Source organism: Eurosta solidaginis, chromosome 3 (genome assembly GCF_040869045.1).
Source record: "Eurosta solidaginis isolate ZX-2024a chromosome 3, ASM4086904v1, whole genome shotgun sequence".
Classification (NCBI taxonomy): Eukaryota; Metazoa; Arthropoda; class Insecta; order Diptera; family Tephritidae; genus Eurosta; species Eurosta solidaginis.
In genome coordinates, this window is record NC_090321.1 from 3534645 (window position 1) to 3555767 (window position 21123).

The 21123-nt window shown below is 32.2% G+C and overlaps 1 protein-coding gene across 18 annotated transcripts in view; it reads left to right on the forward strand.

The window, feature by feature from the left end:
* Pgant9 (polypeptide N-acetylgalactosaminyltransferase 9) overlaps positions 1-14275 on the forward strand; it is a 264067-nt gene extending 249792 nt beyond the window's left edge. For all 18 annotated transcript variants that reach the window (XM_067770414.1, XM_067770397.1, XM_067770404.1 and 15 more), the window contains 2 exons: positions 7137-7244; positions 10027-14275. In XM_067770414.1, coding sequence (XP_067626515.1) covers positions 7137-7244; positions 10027-10188 — 270 coding nt within the window. In that variant the 3' untranslated portion in view covers positions 10189-14275. The remainder of the gene's footprint in view (positions 1-7136; positions 7245-10026) is intronic.
* Positions 14276-21123: the final 6848 nt, after the last annotated feature.

Below are 21123 nucleotides of genomic sequence, written 5' to 3' on the forward strand. Positions count from 1 at the left end.
ACAGCTTTACTAAGCTCATATAAATATGAGTATTTTCAAAGTATGTTCTTGCTAACCCACGAATTGATTCGGTTTATAAAAATTAGTAATTTATTTTGTGCTCATTGGTATGACAAAAATTTAACTTGCAACGGTAGTTATAAACAATTGAAGTAAAAACTAACTCAATAAAAAGCAATAATAAAATGTAAAACTTGTTGACTAGGCTTCATGAAGAATTTCAGTTAAATTCGTTTCCTTTGTATTAATTTTTTTTCCTCTACTAAAGCATTCAATGAAATCAATCAAAATGAATTAATGTATCATACTTTTTTGATTTCTAACACTTTGCAATTAAAATTAAAATCGGATGTAAATAATTAATAATAAATATGAAAAAACTAAAACATAAACGTAAAAAGGTAACAAAGAAATACGAATACTTGCTCCTAAAAATATGCTGCGATTCGTATTCTGGTATGCCGGAATGCCAATTGATATAGACAGATTCTGACGTTCCGCATATTTGAACCCGTAGATTTAAATAATAATGAGTAGTGTAATTTTACAGTTATTTATATTAGTTTGGTCGAGATTATTCTTACATTTAACTCGAAACATAAAGACTAATTGCGAAAAGTTTTAAGTGCCAACCATAGTTTCTCCGTAAACCAAACAAGAAAACTTTGTTGTGGTATAGATCAAAATTTATTTCAGCTAGAAGTCATGGCCTGCAGAAATTAGCGCTTACAACGATTTTTACAAATACCCTTCATATTTTTCTCGCGCCTTTCTTCGGCTGCCAATTTTGGCTCCGATTTGGATTAGGATAAATCATATTTAAAAAATGTGATTCCGATTTCGGTAATCTCACTTCCGTAACATCTCCTTTATTAAGACAAACCAATGCTTGCGAAAAAAGAGCAGGATAAATGTATATACAAAATTGAATCATAAAATGTTAATACTGTTTTCACACAGAAACTTAATGATCTCATTTCACCTTCTAATGAAATCGTAAATTTTTTGCTGTCACACAGAAGTAACTGCTCGATTAGTATGAAGGATGAAATGTCAAGCGAATAAAATGACAATGCTATATGACAGACAATCATGGCGGAACGATACAAGGTGGCAGCATGGTGACATACCTACATACATAAATAAGAATTCCATGTAATTTGTTTTTGTAAATTCGATGGACAAATGTCAAAATCGTACTGCGCCGGAAGTTGATGTATCAAATCAAATAAAAAAAGGTTATAATCAGCTGTTCGATGCGGCCACCTTGTATCGTTCCGCCATGCAGACAATGACATTTACTTTGACAAATGACATTTTTAAGCACTGAACACACCAAAAACTAAGAAACTGAACACACCCAACAGAGTTGCATTGTGCTTTTGACTTCATTAGGCATTCGATTACCTACTAATGCAATAATTATAGATTCGAATTTTGTAGGGAAGATTGAGCTCAATAAGCGTCTTAATGTAGAAAACTGCCTTTATTATGCAATAAGCCGTCTGTGTGAAAACAGTATAACACTCAAATAATAACGGGATTTAATTTTTAGCAATCGCTTCGAATTAACTTTTTTTATGAGTTTTAATTGAATGCATTTAACACCAATATTTGCATCACAACCGCAGATTAATATAAAAAATAGCGCTGCTAAAAGGAAAAGATAACAAAGAGCAATTGTTTTACATGCGTTTTTGTTGTTTGATTTTTTTATTATTATTTTTCCTCTCTCTTACTGATTAATTTGTGCATTTGACTGAATTTGCGTCAAATATTTCAATAATGCACGCTGCGCTTCAAATAAACGCATATTAAAATGGATTATTTTACAGGATAATATAATAATTGTTTTTTTTTTTATTCTTTATTTACGTTAAAAAATATTGAAAATTTATTTTAAATTAACAAATATCCATATTTATAATTACATACATATAAATAAATGTTAATAATTTGGTGCAAAAACACTAATTCACGGAGTTTGTGGCTACAGCTTAATCATTGACTTTATTGTTGTACTTACATAGTACATACAATCACAAAAATACAAGTATATATATATACATACATACATGCATATAGAACAATATCTTATTTTTATTGCTGGCATGCATGCAAATTTTGCATTTTCATTGACATATGTACATACATAATATGTATTACATATACATATATATATATACATATATATTTGGAGCTACTTATTTACTTACGAAAATAAATATTTTTTTATTTAATGAAATTTAATTCATTATTTACAAGCGTTAACGGAATTAACTCAAGCGAACATTTTCATTATTATTATCACACATCCATAAATTATTTTGGCTTTTTCTTCATTCTTCATATTCATAAACAAGTTTTTGTTCAAACATAACCATGGTTCAACTATATGGTTGGCTCATCTGTACAATAACAAAATATGTCTGTTCAAATTGTCAAAATCTGTGTATTGGTGTTGGTGCGAATGGTATGGAATGTAAACATAAAACTTAGCAGTTTTTGTATGTGTAAGAAAATGTTGCCAATGTGTTGGTTTCCTTTTGAGCTTGCCACCTCCTTTTGACAATCCCATCGACCATGCAATGAAATAAATAAAATCACCTGATGAGATGAGCCAACCATATAATTGAGCCATGAATATAACAAATAATTTATTTAATAATTTGAGAAAAATTTAAACAACGTGACATCAAGACGGACAAGGCGACAGCTGTTTCGATTATACCTTGTAAATCTCTCAAAGCCTTTTCTCCAGGGAGTGGGATTCGAACCCGCACTCCTACGATAGTTGAAATGATTACAAACGCATTCAGCTACGTTATGCCTTAATTGTTGTAAAGGAATGCACCTGGTCGACTCCACGGTTCCTGAATATGACTTCAGAATGAAGCCGAAATATCGACATAAATAAAAATTGATAAATATATGTTTACACATAATCATTTTGTGGTTTAAATTCTACATATTTGATTTGGTCTAGAACTGATCTATTGTTTAAATATTAACAATGAAGGCCAATAAAACAACAGCAACAAAAAAATTGTTTAACCTGCCCATATGGAAAATCTCTAGTTCTCTGCATTACCTTTTCTGTAGTTCCGAACTAGATACATATTTCAACTTTAAAACTAGTTGGTTTATTGGCCCATTTCGATAGTTCCGAACTAGTGTAAAAATTAACAGTTGAGATCTAGTTCTTTTGTTGGTACTATTTCGTTGATTCCCAATACGATTTGATACTCTTTTTCGATAGTTCTAAACCATGCCATAATATCAGCATTTAAATGGAACCAACGCCTCTAACACCCCTTTCCCTATGGTCCACCCCTATTGAAACGGCAAGTTTCCTTAGACTCCCGTTAGAGGATATTGATGACAATTTGTGATCGGTCGCGGCTATTAGGTGGGGCAAGCATTGCTACAACAACAACATCAGCATTTAAATATCAACTCTGTTCTCAGGATAGCTCAGACCCTGGCAAATATTCGAAATACTTTAGGTGGTATTTTTCTACATTCCTAGCCTTCGATCATTCCTTAAAAGAATATCCCTAGATCCATCTAACACCTGCTACGAGATACAAAGTATTTCTCCGTAGAAGCCCTCCCATTCAGGGCTGACACTGTTGTTCAAATAAGCTGGTTATAGTTCATGGTACATGTGAACGAATATTTTTAAGGCTGTGTTAGATATTAAAAAATGACTGTTGCTACCTTTTAATCAAAAGTATAAAGTTGAGTAGGTCCTCAAAATGTCTCAAAGTAAATTTTAAACAATATCGCCATTTATTTAAAAAAATTGTTTTTACACGTTTTAGTACCTAGCTTATAAAAAAGTAACAAAAATTAGCTTATGAATTACAGTAAAATTTAAATTGCGCATATATACTTAGTACTTTTTTAAAAATATGCAAAAACAGAGTTGCCATTAGTTTGACTTAACCAAAGCCTCTAATATTTTTACCAGCTGGTATTATGACTACTGACCTACTACTAAAAAAAAATATTTCCAAAAGAAGACTTCATCTGGTTTCCAAAAATGGCTAAATTGTAAAACCTGATACTATAAAATTGTCGGTATATGACCAATACAGCGCATTGATGTGCAAAGCTCTTGAAGCGCCGACTGAGATGTTCCTGAAATATTTAAAAATATTAAAAAAACAGGTTCATTGTTTGTTTAACTTATATTTGACAACTTTTTATATATAAAGGCGTATTGGATTTCTGTACAAAATATTTGCAGGTTTGGAAAAACGCAAAAGCTGATTGTAATTTGTATTTAAGTTTTTAGTTAATATCTGAAAAAATGGATGAAATTAATTTAATTAAACTTGACTAAACGATTTTAAAAACGCCATATGAAAAAACATTGATAAAACCGTGCTATGCGCCTGAAGATAGGCAACATAAATGTGTAAATTTTTGTTTTGCTTTTGAAATAAATTCGCAAAGCTATGTTGCACAATATTTACACAACTAGTTTTGGCAGCAATAAAGGCAACTGGTAGTCAAAATAAATTAAATTAAAATGCATGCCAATATTTATTTATTAGTATTTTTTGATGTTTTTTATACGAACATCAGTTATTGGCATTTTCACATGTTGAAATTAAGAACTGAAAATAACAACGAAATTTAAATTTAATCGTTATTGTGATATTAAGTTATGTAGATAATTGAGTTTTAAGGATAAGATTAGAAGAAATATAGATAAGAACTGGAAGATGTAAATAGTATAAGCCGAGGCAATTAGGCTGCCGACAGAATGGAAGCGAGAAACGTTGATATAATATAACCCAGATAACCCTGATGTACTATATGTAGACACCAATTTCATGTCGATTCACGCACGCGCCCGATGGGCAGAAAATAACGGGAATGTATTTTTGCATGCAGTAGAAATTGCGCAACAGCGTTAGTAAGTTTTTACACTCCCTCAGTGAGAGAAGTGCTCGTTGTCTTATTCAGAAAATTACTAATTTTGAAAAATGCAAAATTATAACATACGATTTCAAAAGTGATTTAAAATTTATATGAAAAAATTTAACAAATATATTTTTTTATTAAGAAATTATAGAGAAATAAACGAGTTTTTAATTGTGTAAAATTATAGTTAAATACATTGAAAATGAATTAGTAGTAAAAATGAGTAAATGTTAGCGTCCTACATATAGTACATTAGGGAGATAGGTGTCTACAAGTTCTATTTTTTGCAGGGGTCTCTGGCCTCATAAGGTTCTTGTTTTGTTGGAAGATGGTGAAGAAAACACTGGCGACATCGATGAAGTGGTTTTGTTTCCTTCAGTTAATGCAAACGACGAAGATTCTGATCCTGAGGAAGCTTTTGGCGTAAATAATTTTCCATCTGCCCAACTGCAAGCCCCAGCAGAAATAAAATTTAGTGCAGCCGGGACTGAAAGCTCATCGGATGAGACGAACGATAATATACCGTTATATATGTAGAACAACCGCATTTGATTTACATGTATAACTCTAACATAGGAGGAGTGGAACGTTCTAACCAAAAAATAAACTTGTATAGAACTTCAATGAGGGCCAAATGGTACCTGCCTTTGCTAGCCCACTGCATTGATATGGCCAAAACGCTTGGATCATACATCGAGAACGGGGCGGAAGTTTTGACCAACTGAGCTTTAGGCATGTAGTGGCTACCATGCTGCTGACTGCCCATCGAAAGCAATCAGCCTACTAAAAGCCGAGATTCGCTATGACCGTATGGATCATCTTGTAGAGCCACAGGAAAAACAAACCCGATGTGGATATTGCCATCAAATAACCACTACAAGATGTATAAAATGCAATATTGGAGTACATGCCAAGTGTTTTGTAAACTTCCATTCCAATAAATAAAAATATGTTTTTATCCCTTATATTCCTAATGTACTATATATAAGAAACCTCTAAAATAATAAAAAAAAATTTTTTTTTTTTTTAAGTATCAGGGTCTCTTTCTATAGCGGTTTTAAACAGACATTTCCAAAATAAATTAAAAGTTTTCGCCTGAGTAACTTTTAGGGTTATCTGGGATAAAGATAGAAGACTATGAAAATTATCTCTTATGAAAAATTCTAAAGGATGTCAGAGTGCTAGAAACGTTTGAAGCTTGTTAATTATATGGAAATAAAAATTTCTTCTCGCCTAGCATTGCTTTTAGCTAGCACTCTGTAGTGAGCCTTAGTTTGGAGACTCTGCTGGTTTAAAAAAATTACATTAGCAAAGAACAAAAAAAATTATAAATTTTGTTTAACTAGAAAAACTTTGGGGTACAGGTAAGACGCCACATTTAAAGCTATTTTACTTTTTTACTATAGAGATGCAACTTGGGACTTTTTTTCACCAACAAAAAAATAAAATTTACAGGAGGAGGCGTTCAGAGTGCCACGACATAGCTTTAAGTGGCATAATTCCTATTAAAGAAGTTGACATTATGTTATGTAAATGTTTTGCCCTTGAATTTTGAGTTTGAAAACATGGCGTGACACCTTAAAAACGCCTTCAGTAAAATTTTTTTATGGTTGCGATAAGCTTGTTGTTGGGCTTCATCTAATCATACATGTATTATTATTTTATTCTTTTATTTTTATTTATCATTCATTCGTTTTTTATTTTTTTCATACTTTGCTTTCTCGCATAAATAATTTTCCTTCCAGCGTTTTCCATCATTTTTTCGCACATATTTCATACTCTACAATTTTATGCACACATTCCGTTTGCGCTATTTTTTTATGACTTTGATACTTTTGCTAACGAAATGAATTCAATATTTTATTTTCCGCCAACTTTGCACACGACATGGAATATAATTTTGAATGCGACTGCAATGTACAACCAACAAATGTTACTTTCCGCCCTCGATGCGCTTGTTACTGACATTAATATTGGATGTCTTCCACCACCTCAACCACTGCTGGAACTCATGTGCAACGAACCTATAAAACAAACAAACCCATCAAACGGCCAATGTACGCTGGTAACGACATTTACTGCCGCATTTCCCACACAACAAACCGCATCACCCTTCATACACGACCGCACATAAACTCGCAAGCATAAACTTTGATTTGTTATTACATCTCATCTGTCGGTGTAACCGTCACGCGCAACAGTACTGGATGCTCAGCAAAGCTGGTGAAATACGGCGCGATGAAGCCTGTCTTGATTATGCCGGCCACGATGTGATGTTATATCCATGTCATGGCTCCAAAGGAAATCAGGTAAGCTTCAAATGCAATTTGATCAATGTATCTAACTGTAAGGACAACGTGTGGGGTGAAAATTTGGGGATGAGTAGTATGAGGAGCTAAAGTTTGTGTGAATGTTTAGTCAAAAAGAACTTTCTGGTTGTCTGCTTCTATGCCTTGAAAAAATTGCATGGATTAAACGCATTGTTTGAATGAAAATGAATGTTCCGGGCAAATGAGATTAAATTCCTCTAGTTTTTGGTATATGTAGGAGCAATCGTTTCGTAGGTAAAACTTAATAAGAGGGACTCTCTCCTATTTTAATGATAACACATTAGAAAATAGTACAAAATTTAACTTTTTCCAAAATAAACTTTTTTTATCGATCTATGTGGCCAATTTGCAAAAAAGTTTAAGTGGCACGCATTTTTCCTTTTTCTTAAGTATTTTGCAGAATGTCACTTTGCGTTTTCTTCTATATGCCTGACATTGAAGATCACGAACAACAAGAACAGTTCTAACACATAATATAATAAATGGCCCTTACACCAAAAGCACATCATTATTCACATCTAACATGCTTTTCGAAACATTCATTTAAAAATGACATTCAACAAATGTTTCAAATTTTATTTTATTTTTTTTTTTTTTCTTACAAGCTTATTTCGCAAAAATCTAAAAACTAGGAAATCACTAAGACTCCTTAAGAAAGTAATATATTTTTTTTATAATTTTATGTTTAACTTTTTTCTCCTAAATTGCGTATTCTTTTTACTTGCAATGAACTTGCGGTACCAATATTAATTCCCCCACAAAATTAGCAAAATGTGACAGTGTGGAAAGTTCGGAAGGACAATATTTTATAGGTGAAACAAGTTTACGGTGAGAGCATTTTTCAGGCAAAAATAGAAAAAAAAAAACAATAGTAGGGTCTGCACATTCTGAGTCCGAGTCAAGAGTCAGTTTCGATGAGTCTGGCTGACTCGTGAAAATCAAAATGAGTTTGAGTAAGAGTAGGGACAAGTATTTTCGTGCCCAATGGGTTAGTGTGCCAATAAAATACGACTCTCACACGAAAGCAAGACGGTTTGCATGAATAAAAAAACTGTCTGCTAGTTTTATTATCTGGGACTTACTATGCTGTTCCTTTTTATTTTGTTTTTACGACCATAACATAACTTAAAACGGAGATAACAAAATAGCACTTTGTTTGAAAATAATCTTTGTTTGTATGTGTATTCAAATTAAATAATAAATTCGCTTCGAACTCTATCCCTTGCGGTCGGTTTTAAAGTAGCTTCCGGTTGCATCTCTAGGACTTCAAATCAAAAAAGTGATCTACATGACGAAAGCAGTGAAAGGAAAAACCGGTAAAATAAACCGAATTACGTTTCAATTCGAACAAAATTTCTGTAAATTTTTATTCATCGCAAACAGCTGTTGAATCAACTTCGTTAATTCTGAATTGACCATTTCAGCAGTCAAATCAATCTGCTAACTTAAAAATTATATCTATCACTTGACGAATACCAAATAAAACTATTAAAATAACAGATTTTCGTCGACAGAAGAACGACAGTGATATGATAGATATTTGCGCGGCACTATTGTTATACCAACTAAGTATAGAGCGCCGTGAGCGTAAGTTTTTCTTTAAAATTAGCCAATGTATTTGCATAATATTGACAGTATCTCGCTGTTGAAATAACCAATGATGTGAAAATTTACTCTTTGATTGATGATTGATAACTTTTGATTAATTTACAATCTGTAATTTTTACAGAATGTTGTTAACTTGACACCAACAGTTTCACTCATTTGCATCACTTCCTTCAATGAGGTTTTTCTTCAGACTTGAAACATTAAAATTTAAAACTTCGCATTGAAGTACGAAGCTTTATAAAACAAATAACAAAAAAGTCTACTAATTAGCAGACTTTTCGAAATATTAAAAAAAAACACGTTTGAAAAGAGAATCGTGCTTAGGATTCTGAACTAGGTGACGATGCGATTTCTCTATTCGTTCAGAAAATTCAGTACAAAAAATTCAAAAACTGTTCTTCGTTTATTTTTAGTTTTTGCTTTGTTTTTTTCATTTCAATCTTTTTTCATGAAAAATGCATATATTAAGTCCTTTTTCAGGTAACACTTAATATTAAAAAATAAAAACGCGATAAAAAATTTGTGAAGACCTTTATATAAATATATCAGAATTCTGCAGAGACACAGCCCTAACTTTGATAACTTTTATTTTGAAGTTTTAACATCATGTCTGAGTTTAAGGCAGGGGTCTGCATTCCATTACAAAATTGTGCTCTCGTTACGTAGGCGAAAGGGCAAATGATTTCAATTTTTGAAAACTCGTGGTTTAAGGACACCTTTCCTCCTTATTTTTGGTTCGCATTTATATAAAAGTAGTATTTAAAATTTGTTATCGCCATTTTATTAATCAACATTGATTGTATTTTGCTTATGGCATTATTTTCGATTAAATTCACAATAAAAGACAGTTTTTATTGCTATTGTTCCCATAAAAATTCCTTAACGACGCAGTCAGTGAAAATAAGGAGTTATGAAACAACAAAAGCACATACACATCTCCTAACGGTAATTAATGCCCTATTTTCAAGCAGAGCTCATCAGCACGTGGTGCATCTGTCAACTACCTTTTCATATTTTCCTCATTAAGTAAATAATTTACAAAATATTCACATAAATTTAAAAATTATTGCCACAGAAGTTTTAATATATTCATACTCGCATTGCTTACCTTTTCTCTGTATCTTTTTTTCATCTTTCATCCATCTCATCACAGTTCTGGAAGTATAATCAACAAAAGCGTCAAATACGACACGGTCCATCAGACAAGTGTCTAGCAATATCCGAGAAGAAAGACAAAGTACTCATGGAAGAGTGTGATACGAATCAACTGCGCCAACAATGGAAGCTCGAAAATTATGATCCATCGAAATTGTGAGGTTACTTTTATGCCGGTGGCACGGTTTTATTACCGACGCACAAACGACGAAAATAGCATAAATTACGCGTAGCATATACACAATTGCAGCAACTGCAATCAACACAGCAACAACAACAACAACAATCACAAGTATATATACATCATAAAGCGCTACAACAAATTTGTAACGGAAGTAGTGGACAAGGACAACAAGTACAACAACAACAACAGAAATTGCTAGCAACCGAAATTAAACGATTGCAATGTGAAGGCCTGAATCATGTGAAGAGACAGCAGCAGCAACAACAAAAACATACAACAACTCAAGCACAATATGGCCACAATTATCCATGGCTTTAAAGTGTTGAGTGAACGTGTGTGTGTGTGTGCGTGTTATTGTAGCTGAAACTGTTAAATATAATAGTTATGTAAATATGTTTATTGCAAGTATTATTACAGTGGCCTGTACTTACGTTGATAAAGTGAGTACATTAGACCGTTTCAAAAAAAATTTCGTTTATTTAGCAAAACTAGTTTAAAGATAGCGGCTGTTCAATTTTGGACTTTCAAGAAGAATTATAACAGAAAAATTACTTCATTCATCTAAGTATTATCCCTAACTGTTGCTACCTTTCATATTCATCGGAGCTATTAAAAGGTCAATGGGAACACAGAATTGCAGAAAAGTAATAAGAACTTTATAATGCATTTTTTCCAGTCCTGCTCATTGATCTGGCGCCAGTTAAATAAATTCAGTCTTTTAGGAATAAAAAATAAAAAAAATGTTGTCGCATAAAATTTCTCCCATTTCGGTTGGAAGTAAAAATGCACTATCTGAAAGATTCTATAAAAATACCTTCCACGAAAATGACACGGAATAAATGTTTGCAGTATGGAAAACTCGCACTTTAAAATTATGAAGTCATATTTTTACAATTTCGTGTTTCGTGAAACGGTCTAATATTCTTAAAAGGCCTGTAAAACATACAAATATAATCATTCAACTTCCATACACTTGCGAATGCATTAATATCCACTGTAGCATATGTATGTATGCACTTAAACTGGCATATGTACATGTACGAGTTTTTTAATTTAAATATACATACATACATACATAAATATGTATGTACGTTTATAAAAACTGAGAAAAGGACGACTGTTGTACAGTAGCATTAAGTTTTTAATAAAAGATAAGTAGGCAATAAAATACTTTATTGTATGTTAAGGAAAAAATGTAAAATAATTATTTCTACCGCATTTTATGTAATTAAAATATATTCAGAGGAAAATTAAAAAAACTGCATTAAACAAGGCAAAATAAATAAAATTATACAAATCAAATAAAATGAGCTATAATAGGGTCTAAAACTTAAGTATAATTTTAGGCGCATATTAAACAGTTGTGCGCCCGGATTTTCCTTTTATTGCTTTGTCAGACTCCAATCCAAAAATCATAAAATCTTATCGGATGAATATTAAAGTATGCCTCATTAACGAAGTATATCTTTTATACTGAATAATAGCTCGGAAACTCTAGGCAAGTACAAGGGACACATAAAAACTTGCATGGCTTTAGGTGCGGCTGCTGATTTTTTATTTGCGATTTTGAGTTAAATTTTTATGGATAGCTAAAAGGAAAATCCGTGTGCACAACTAAGTATGAATGAAATTTAATAAGATAGAAATTATCTAAATAAAAGCTAGCAAGTCTTAGTCAAGCTTAAGCAATAAGAAGGTAAAGCTGCATTTAAAAATATATCAATATGTATATCAAACCAAGTTTGTGTCAAGAATAGCTTGAAATAGTTTGAAGTGAATGAATATTGGTGAACGCTGAATTTACAAAATCGGTAGATATGTCCAGTGGGTTGGGTCGATTTGTATGGACGAAAGTTAACCAATATCGCGCCATCGATTCTTCGATAGGATTTGGGCTCTGGAAAAAAAGTTCCACTACGCATATCCAAAAAAATAATTTTCGAGCCCGCGAAAAAAAGTCGATTTTTCGATCAAAATTCTTCTAAATCTCCACAAAAGGAATTTATTTTCAAAAAACTGCATTTACCAATTTGCATTTGCCAATTGACACGAAAAAAATACATAAAAAATGATTTGAAGCCTTGAAAATGAAAAAGAAATGCATAAAAAATCGAAAAAATCGATGAGATTTCGCGCTATTGATAATTATTTTTTTGGGTATGCGTAGTGGAACCTTTTTTTCTTGAGACCAAATCCTATCGAAAAATCGATGGCGCGATATCGGTTAAAAAATCGACCCAGTCTAATGTCCAGTGTTTAACAAGGGCGCACAGTGAAGTACAGTGATTGAATGAAAGACGAATGACTCGTCGCTCGTGCGGTTGATTGTTGTAACGCGTACACAAGTTCTTTGAAGATGTGGGATGAATCTCACGGTTAAACTATGACGTGAATCTTAGTACCTTATTTCTTTTTTAAATTTTAGAAATGTTTAAGCTAATTAATTCGACGGACACTAATTTCTGTCAGAGTCGAACACAAACTATCAGGTCCTGTAAGAAATTCCTTAAAAGTACCCCACTGAGCCTCGGTTGAAAACACTGTCTTTTATCATCCTCACCTATTAGCGCATTACTGCCTAGGCCACTTTGAACTTCGTATTGTAAGTCACGCCACAGTTATCCCTGCTTAGCGATAAATGACGTTTATTGGGGGCATCACGTTCATCCCAAAGCAGTGGATGCGCGCCTATACTTTCCTGCTAAAATCGGGTACACCTATTTCCGGAAAGAGCCTTTTATGTATCAAAGGCTCATATAGCTAATCAGTAATCTTTTGTCGATACAAGTCGCTTCCATCTCGAAAAGGAGCTTAAATCTACTAACCAAGTTGTATTTTGAGTACTCCAAGGGCCATATAAGCTTCTCGACCGCAAAGTTTTCTTGTGCTAGTGTACGCACTTTTTCGCTGAACAGGGGCGTATGCGTATCTTGGCTAACACAGATACTTGGTCCTCTTCTTTTTCTTCTTGCAGTAATAAGGAGACTCCCCGAAGATTCTAAGGAGTTTTATCGATATGGACTCTCATCCGGTATGTTCCAGAAAATATCATCATTAAGATATTAGCCCAACCTTCTGGATATGATTGGGTCTTCGTAGATTGCGCCCATCAGGGGTACTGATGATATTTTACCATCAATCAAGAAGCAACCAGTGGCTTTTTATGCTGAAACATGGTACTACCGATGGCCATATTTCGAGCCGTAGCGTAATTGATTTTCCTCAATCCGTTGGAAGTTGTTACGTTTTGGGGGATCTGAATTGGCGTTACAGTCGAAAAGTATGCTTTCGAGTCTTGCCTGAATTATTGACCTTACAAATTACTATAACTTTAATCGATTATTTTCTGTAAATTGCGATGATTTGTATGATTTTCATAAGATGCATTCATACTAAGCGACGTGGCCGACGCTGGATATGAATTACTGGACAAAAATGCATGCAATAAATATTCTGTCGTATCGTGTAAAAGTGCAGCGTTTCCCAACGTGCGTATGGTGTGTTCTTGTAAGTGTGGGGTTAGTGATACCAATAAGTTGAAACATTCCTGTAAAAAGAATTATTGAAATATGTTTGTGTAATAATAATACTTAAAATATAATATAGTATAGGAGTAATCTGTATATAGGCAAGCAAGTAAAAATATACAGTGGTGAGACAAAAATTGAAGTAGAATTGAAAATGGCATCGCTTTCAAGTTAGGAGTTCCCAAACTTCTGCTATATATAAAAAAGATAAAGGATATAAATGAAGTAAAATAAAAATGTAAAAAATGCAATTTAAGGTTATGGGCAAATCTTTTTGCTGTTAGTGTAAATAGTCCTTGTTTTTAATTTATGCTTATTAATTTTTCTTTTTTTGATTTTAAAAATATATCACCATAATTTTAAGAAGAATAAAGCTGATTTAGAGAAAATTTCAAAATTTTGAAAACAGAGCAATAATGTTTACTTACAATTTGGTTGTTTTGAAAATCTGTAAACACAGAGTATTAAGCGGCCACGGTAGTGTGGTGGTGCTGTGCTCGGACAGGGCAACATCAAAAAATTAGAAAAAAGTAATTTCAATTAGAAAAAGTTTTTTTTAAGTGGGGTCGGCCCTCGGCAGTGATTTGGTAAACACTCAGTGTACATTTCTGCCCTGAAAAACTTCTAAGTAAAAATTCATTTGCTTTGGAGTTGCCGTTCGGAGTCGGCTTAAATGGTCCAGTTCCGCCAATTTGTAAAAAAAATTAAAAGGAGCACGACGCAAATTATAAGATTAGCTCGACCTAATATCTCTGTGGAGGTTATAGCGCCTTTCATTTATTTTTAATTGCAGCAACTATTTTTCATATCAATTAAAGATTTTATGCAGTGTTTCAAAAACTATGCACATATAAAAGTAAAACATATTTTCAGAAATATTAAAAAATATATATATTAGCTTGATAAAATAATATGAAAATACTGAGATAGAGCTTTACGACCGGTAATAATAAAGCACAATTCGAGTTTTCCTTTTCCCTCCTATGCGTTTCGCTGCTTCCACATTTTCTTCAGGGAGTCCGTTCTTTTTTTTTTTTAACTTAATAAAACACGTAACAGCCAATAATTTTAAAAAATTGTATAACTTACTTTCTAATAATTTATGTGTGTAACTAAAATTATAATCCCTTGGGAAGATGCTGATAGATTACCGAAGAGTGAAAATGATAATTTTAAATTTGTCGTAAATTCCAACTCAGCGTATAAAAACTAACATTTTGGCCCATAAAAATTTATGAAATAATTTAACTTTTTAACGCCCAAACATTTTCTAGAATTGAAACTTAAGTATGATTATTTTATAAGAGTGTTGAGTTTTCACTGTTATATTGTTTGATATACATAAAAATAAAAAAAAATATATATCCTATCAATTTTTTAAAGTAAAATTTATTTTAAGTTTAAATTTAATTATTAAAAATAATTTTTGTTAGTAAATTTATTTCTGCATGTGTGATTTTTCGTTGCTTATAGAAATTTACTCATTCAAATTGTATATAATCTTGCCAAAATTAGTTTATCGAAAAAGTATGTTAATTTGTTTCTTATATATTGTTTTTGTAAAATATTTTAGTAAATTTAAAAAAGAAATGATAATAAATAATGTTTGCGCACAAAAATACATGATTTTTACCAACAATTTTTTTTATATTTTTTGTTGCTTGAGTTGGCATTAATAATCATGGTGATCTTGATAAAAATACGTGCAAGGTATAACCGTTTTAGACATTTTTCACACTTTTCCGCTATGAAACAAATACCTTTTTATTAATTATTCCAATAAGCTTGTACGGTCTAATGCTCGCGAGTGCAAGAAAATCAACTATAGATTTAGCACATATTCATCCATTCATTAATTGGCTTTTAGCCGCTTAAGCAATTTTGGCCGTTTCGTAATAGGTCACGCCAATTATCACTGTTTCGCGATAACTGACGCCAATTGGGAGCACCAAGGGATGCGACTGGTTTTTAGGGGGTCTAACCCAGCGGGTTAGGAGGTCAGAATACACCCGCGGTGGGTATGCCTGTCGTAAGAGGCGACTAAAATACCAGATTCAAGGGGCTGTATAGCGCAACCCTTCTAGGTTGTCAGCGCAATATATAGCTTTTCCAAACCCAATTGTCAACGTCACTTATCCGCGGCGAATCCTGTTTCACTAACAGACGAGGCTCTGGCGACGCCAAGTTCCATGGGGAGGGAGGGATGGCCTGAAGGTTTAATGTGGCCATATAAATCGTTCCCGAGATGGTCGAGCTAGCACCTTAATGTTACTGTTTTACCGGAGCGTACCGGTTCTGTATCCGGCAAAGGACCATCACATCGACGACACTCCCCAAAGCCTTCGGGGAGAAACCTTATCGCTACAACAACAACAAAAACAACTTGTTTTTTATTCGCTGCACTATCGTCATACATGCGTCATGCAGCTCATCATTATATCGACATTTGCCATCAGCATCACGGTCAGCACCATAAATCTGCCGGAGAACTTGTCTCTCGAACAAGAGCCATTACATCTCTCTATGATTCTAAGCCAAACATAAGGACAGGTACATATGTATGACGAGCGACTTGCAGAGCGTGATATTTGTTTGTCCAGAGTGGACTTTACTATTCAATTGCCTACCCAGCCCAAAGACTCACTTGGTGGTTAGAGTTATTCTCCGTTTGATTTCTAAGCTGGCATTGTTTTTGCTGTTAATGCTGGTTCGCAAATAGACAAATTCCTTCATAGTCTGAAATTTATATCCGTCAACTGTGACGAGGCCGCCAAACTCGAATGCCCCGATTCTTTTTTGTACGACAGCAAGTACTTTTTCTTGTACTCACATATGTATATATATTTTAATTATTTTTTGATTTACTTTTGTTTCATAAATATAAAATTATTTAAAACTTCAACCACGTTTTTTTTATCACGATGGAAATATGAACTTTTTGAATGGCCATATTCTTTGAAAAAAATAAAAAAATTGAGTTTATTTGCTTGTTAATTTAAATATCCTCGCACCAAGATTGGAGGAAGTATTATTATATGTTTTCTTCCAAAAAAAAAAAAAAACAATTATACAGTATGGAATTGAAGATGTGCCTTCTAGATATGTAATCTTTGTATTGTATATCCTTAATAAAACTAAATACTAGTATTATAAAAAAATATAGTAACTTACTTATTAACGAAAATAACTAAAAATATTCACACAAAAATTTGAGAGTGGCAATTACTTGGTCAAAGTTATATTGTAAAAAGAATTTATTTCGTAAATATGAATCGGTTCACTCAATTTGTAAATATGCGCTCGTATAACATCAAATAAGAAGAAAATTTAAATAAATTTGCCAACACAAAAAGGCATAAATTGATTAGCTCGAACTGCAATACTGAAAAAGGTATAAACTAATTGAGACCTACTCTCAGAGAAAAAAAAGTAGTTTAAAGCGAAGAAGAAGTTCACAAAAAATAACTTCGTTGTTGAAATTACTTCAAGTACGATTAACGAAATCTGGTGAAAAGGTAATACAATTTTGTATAATCAAAGAGTGGAAGAGTGGAAAAAAACCCTATTTGATTACATGAAAGCTAAGTAGACTTTGAAACTTTAACTTTGAAAGTTGTAAACCTGCTACACCTCTTACCAGTTGGAAAATTATCGCACTCTGATGGGATTTGTTTGTTTGAGATTCAAAACATATAGTATATATAAAACAAAGTGTGTATTAAAGGAATAGTGAAAGAAAGGCAAAAGTTAGTGGCAAATTACAAAAACTGGCAGCGGGGCATTCAAGTGACTGAGTGGTTAGAGCCATCTGCCCTAACACCAGTATGAATGCAAGTGATCTCGAGCTCAAAGCTCAAAACCCGACAAGCTAGCAGATGAAGGAGTGAAATTCAGAAACATGCCCTAGTAACTATTACCGTGTGCAAATTTTTCTAATTTTTTCAATAATCAATAATAAAATTAAAAAATGTATCATAGCACAACAAGAACGAATGCTCATATATCAAACCCAAATGTTAAGCACAATGATAGGGCACACAAAATATAAAAAAGAGTCTGCTGAAACTAAGTCGTAAAGTGCCTTTTTTTCTCTGAGTGTATTTAAAAAAAAATGTGCGTATTAATATATAAAGCTATTGCCAAAAAAAATAGATATTGAATATTTGTATGTTTATAAAATAAATTTCTGTAGATAAAATGTGAAATAGTATTTGTAGATTATTGCTGCAGTTTAATACCAATTTCACACAGAAACTTAATCAAGTCACAATTTTGTTTGCTTCATTAAGCGATCATCTGTCAGCAGCCCCAAAAAGTTACAAAAAAATAGTTAAAAATTGATAGCAGCCGGTTCCTTCTTTACTATTACGGCAATGTTAATATAATGCATGAGTCGCTACTCATAGATGTTGCAGCTAACCAAATGTGTACCCTTTCTTGAAAAAACATGTTGTCTGTTGTTGCAAGTGCAGCAAAAATAAAATTCTTAATTTCTTTGTTGTTTTTCGATTTTTCGTAAATTATTGAAAATAATTTATTTTTCATTGTCATTTGTTACATTGACAATAAGATCCGACCTATCAAGCCAAAATACTATATTTCTGACCCCATACGTATTCAATAAATCAATTAAGAGATAATTAGAAATTTGTATTTAGTAAGGAAGATTGAATTCAATAAGGGCTTGAATGTAGAAAACTTTTACTAATTATTTCATTAACCCTCTGTGTGAAATATGTATAAATTTGTTTACTGTTTTTCGTACAAATTTTCTTTCTTGTTTCATTTTTATTTTTATTTAAAAACACTTTAATATACGTGTGTCGCTATCAGCACGAAAGTGACGGCAGATTATTACCCCATCTCAGCTGCCAGTTCAAAAACGCCTTATCTGAGAAAATATTTCAAAAACGCTCAATACAGAATTTGTTTCAAAAACGCGCTATCTCAGAATTCAGTTGAACAACGCCATATCTCAGATGGCCAAAGCTTATGACAAAATATATTGAATTTAAATTCAGATAGGGCATTTTTGAAAGAAATACAAAAATAACGCTTTCTTCCACTGAATTCTATGTTAGCGCGTTTTTGAAGCAGATCCTGCGTTAAAAAAAAATCAAGCGTTATTCAAAAATTTTCTGAAAAAGGGCGCTTCCGAAACGGCATCCAAAATAGTGGAATATTCCATTCAACATTCGAAAAAGTATGGAATATAAGACAAAATTGCAACGTATTATGCCACGAATAATCAAATTTAAAAACAAAAAAACGAAAGCTTTTTTCTGCGTCAATCAATGGCAACAGAGTTTAAAATAAATTTCTTTCCGATTGTTTGCTAATTCTTAAATTTTCTTTTGATCAAAAGTATCCTTGGAAGACTTGTATCGCCTGTGGTCGAAATTCTACCAATTTGTATTTTTTTCAATTTTTGATTCATTCAAGTTGCATTTAAATAATAATAAACTAAATAAATAAAAGAATATATAATAAAATAAATTAGTATAAAAGACAATATGCAAATTTTAATGTAATATCTTTGTAGCAAATTTATTTATATTTTGTTCAGTATAAGACGTGCTATATCTTAAATGAGCATAAAATCTGGAAATGCAAAAAACATTTGGGTCAAATTTGCAATTAATTGTTATAAATAAATAAATTTAGTGAGTTTGAACAAAAGTTGACTCATTATTTGTGATTTGATGTTTTTTTGAAAGCACCTAAAATAAAAAACAAAGAATCTGTTAAATAAAGACCTATGGTTTTACGTATAAGTAAAATTTGTCCAAAAAAATAGGCCGGTTAAGTTATTACTTCTCTTTAAAGTTTTTTTGTGCGCTTACAATTATATTAGAACAATTTTTTAAGGATTTTGGTACAGACCTACCTATATTGGTCTGTGGCAACAATGGGCAACAATATTTTCTTTGAACTGAAAATGGGTGAGGCAGTAGTTCTCACACCGTTTGGCGCGTACGAATATGTACATATGTAGAGATGAAACATTTGAGCAACGCGACAATGCAGCTACTGGAGTTTCGAATTCAGGGGGATTTGTGAATAATGGATCCTACAGATGGCAATTTCGATATTTGCATAGATTTTCGAATTTACAAAAAACTTTTTTCTATTAATTATAAACAAATAGAGTAATATTTGTTAACCAAAATAGGCCTATGCACTGCGGCTGATCCATACGAATGGATTCATATAACTTTTATATGATTTTACGTACGCTAACTATGCGAAACAGCCTGTCAGTTGAATGTATGGAAATTTTGTTAGCGTATTAATATATAGATAATAAATATTTTGTAATATGGATTGAACATACTAACATAAATATTTATATAAGTGCATACACTTATCATCTAACTGTAAATTACGTGAAGTAGTGAAAGATTAGAAATGCGGTTTGTTTTTAATCATTAAAATATTACATAATTTGTGAGAACGTTATTATTTTGAAATTTATCAGCTGATTATAGCGCTTGAAGTAAATTATTTCTACGTTCAATTTTTTTGAAATATTTTCTTAACTTATTAGTTTCAGCTAGAGAGTTAAGAAGACAAGCTTTTATGGTAAACATATCGCTAATATATATATATATACATATATAATATACATAGATATATAGTTATTATATCAAAAAAATAAATATAAAAAAAACTTAATTCAACAAAACAAGCTATTGTTTGTTTTTTTACAATATTAATGGAGATGTTGTTGGAAATACTTTGTTATATTTTTCGATATCCAGGTTTTATCTAGAATTGTTTGCTAGAGATCCGGAATAAGGTATGGTATGTTCCACATTTACCGTTTTGACAGATTTCGGTGCGAGGTGATTCTTTGCACAACCTCCGCGATCTTTTTGGTATTTAAAATAACTTTTCTTTTTGTATGTCAATAAAATTTTATAAGTTTTATTGTAATATTAACATAGATAGAACAAAAATGCTTCAAAATTTTTAAAACAATTACTTTTTACTTTAATAATTTATGGTTTTTCTAATTGCTCCACCAGCCAACGCTGGCGTGGATTATCCCAATCGCATTCTTCCATTATCGCTTCATCCCTGTTAACTGAATTCGCTAAGCACAGTTCGCAAATCTGATGTTTTATAAGGCGCATTTCCAGATTGTAGATGTAGGGCTATTAAGCGTTAAATATCGGCTTTAAAATCTAGTTTGTTCAAGAAAACCTAAAAAAATATTTAATAGTTAGCTACCTTTTCTTCAAATTGCTTAAAACATTGGCATATTTCCACTTCGCCGCCAAAATATGCAAGACAATAATCGCCGTGTCGAACTTCATCCTCAGCTGTCATAATCCAATGCTACAGATAATTTAATCGCGAGGGTTTTAATATAAAGAGGGAT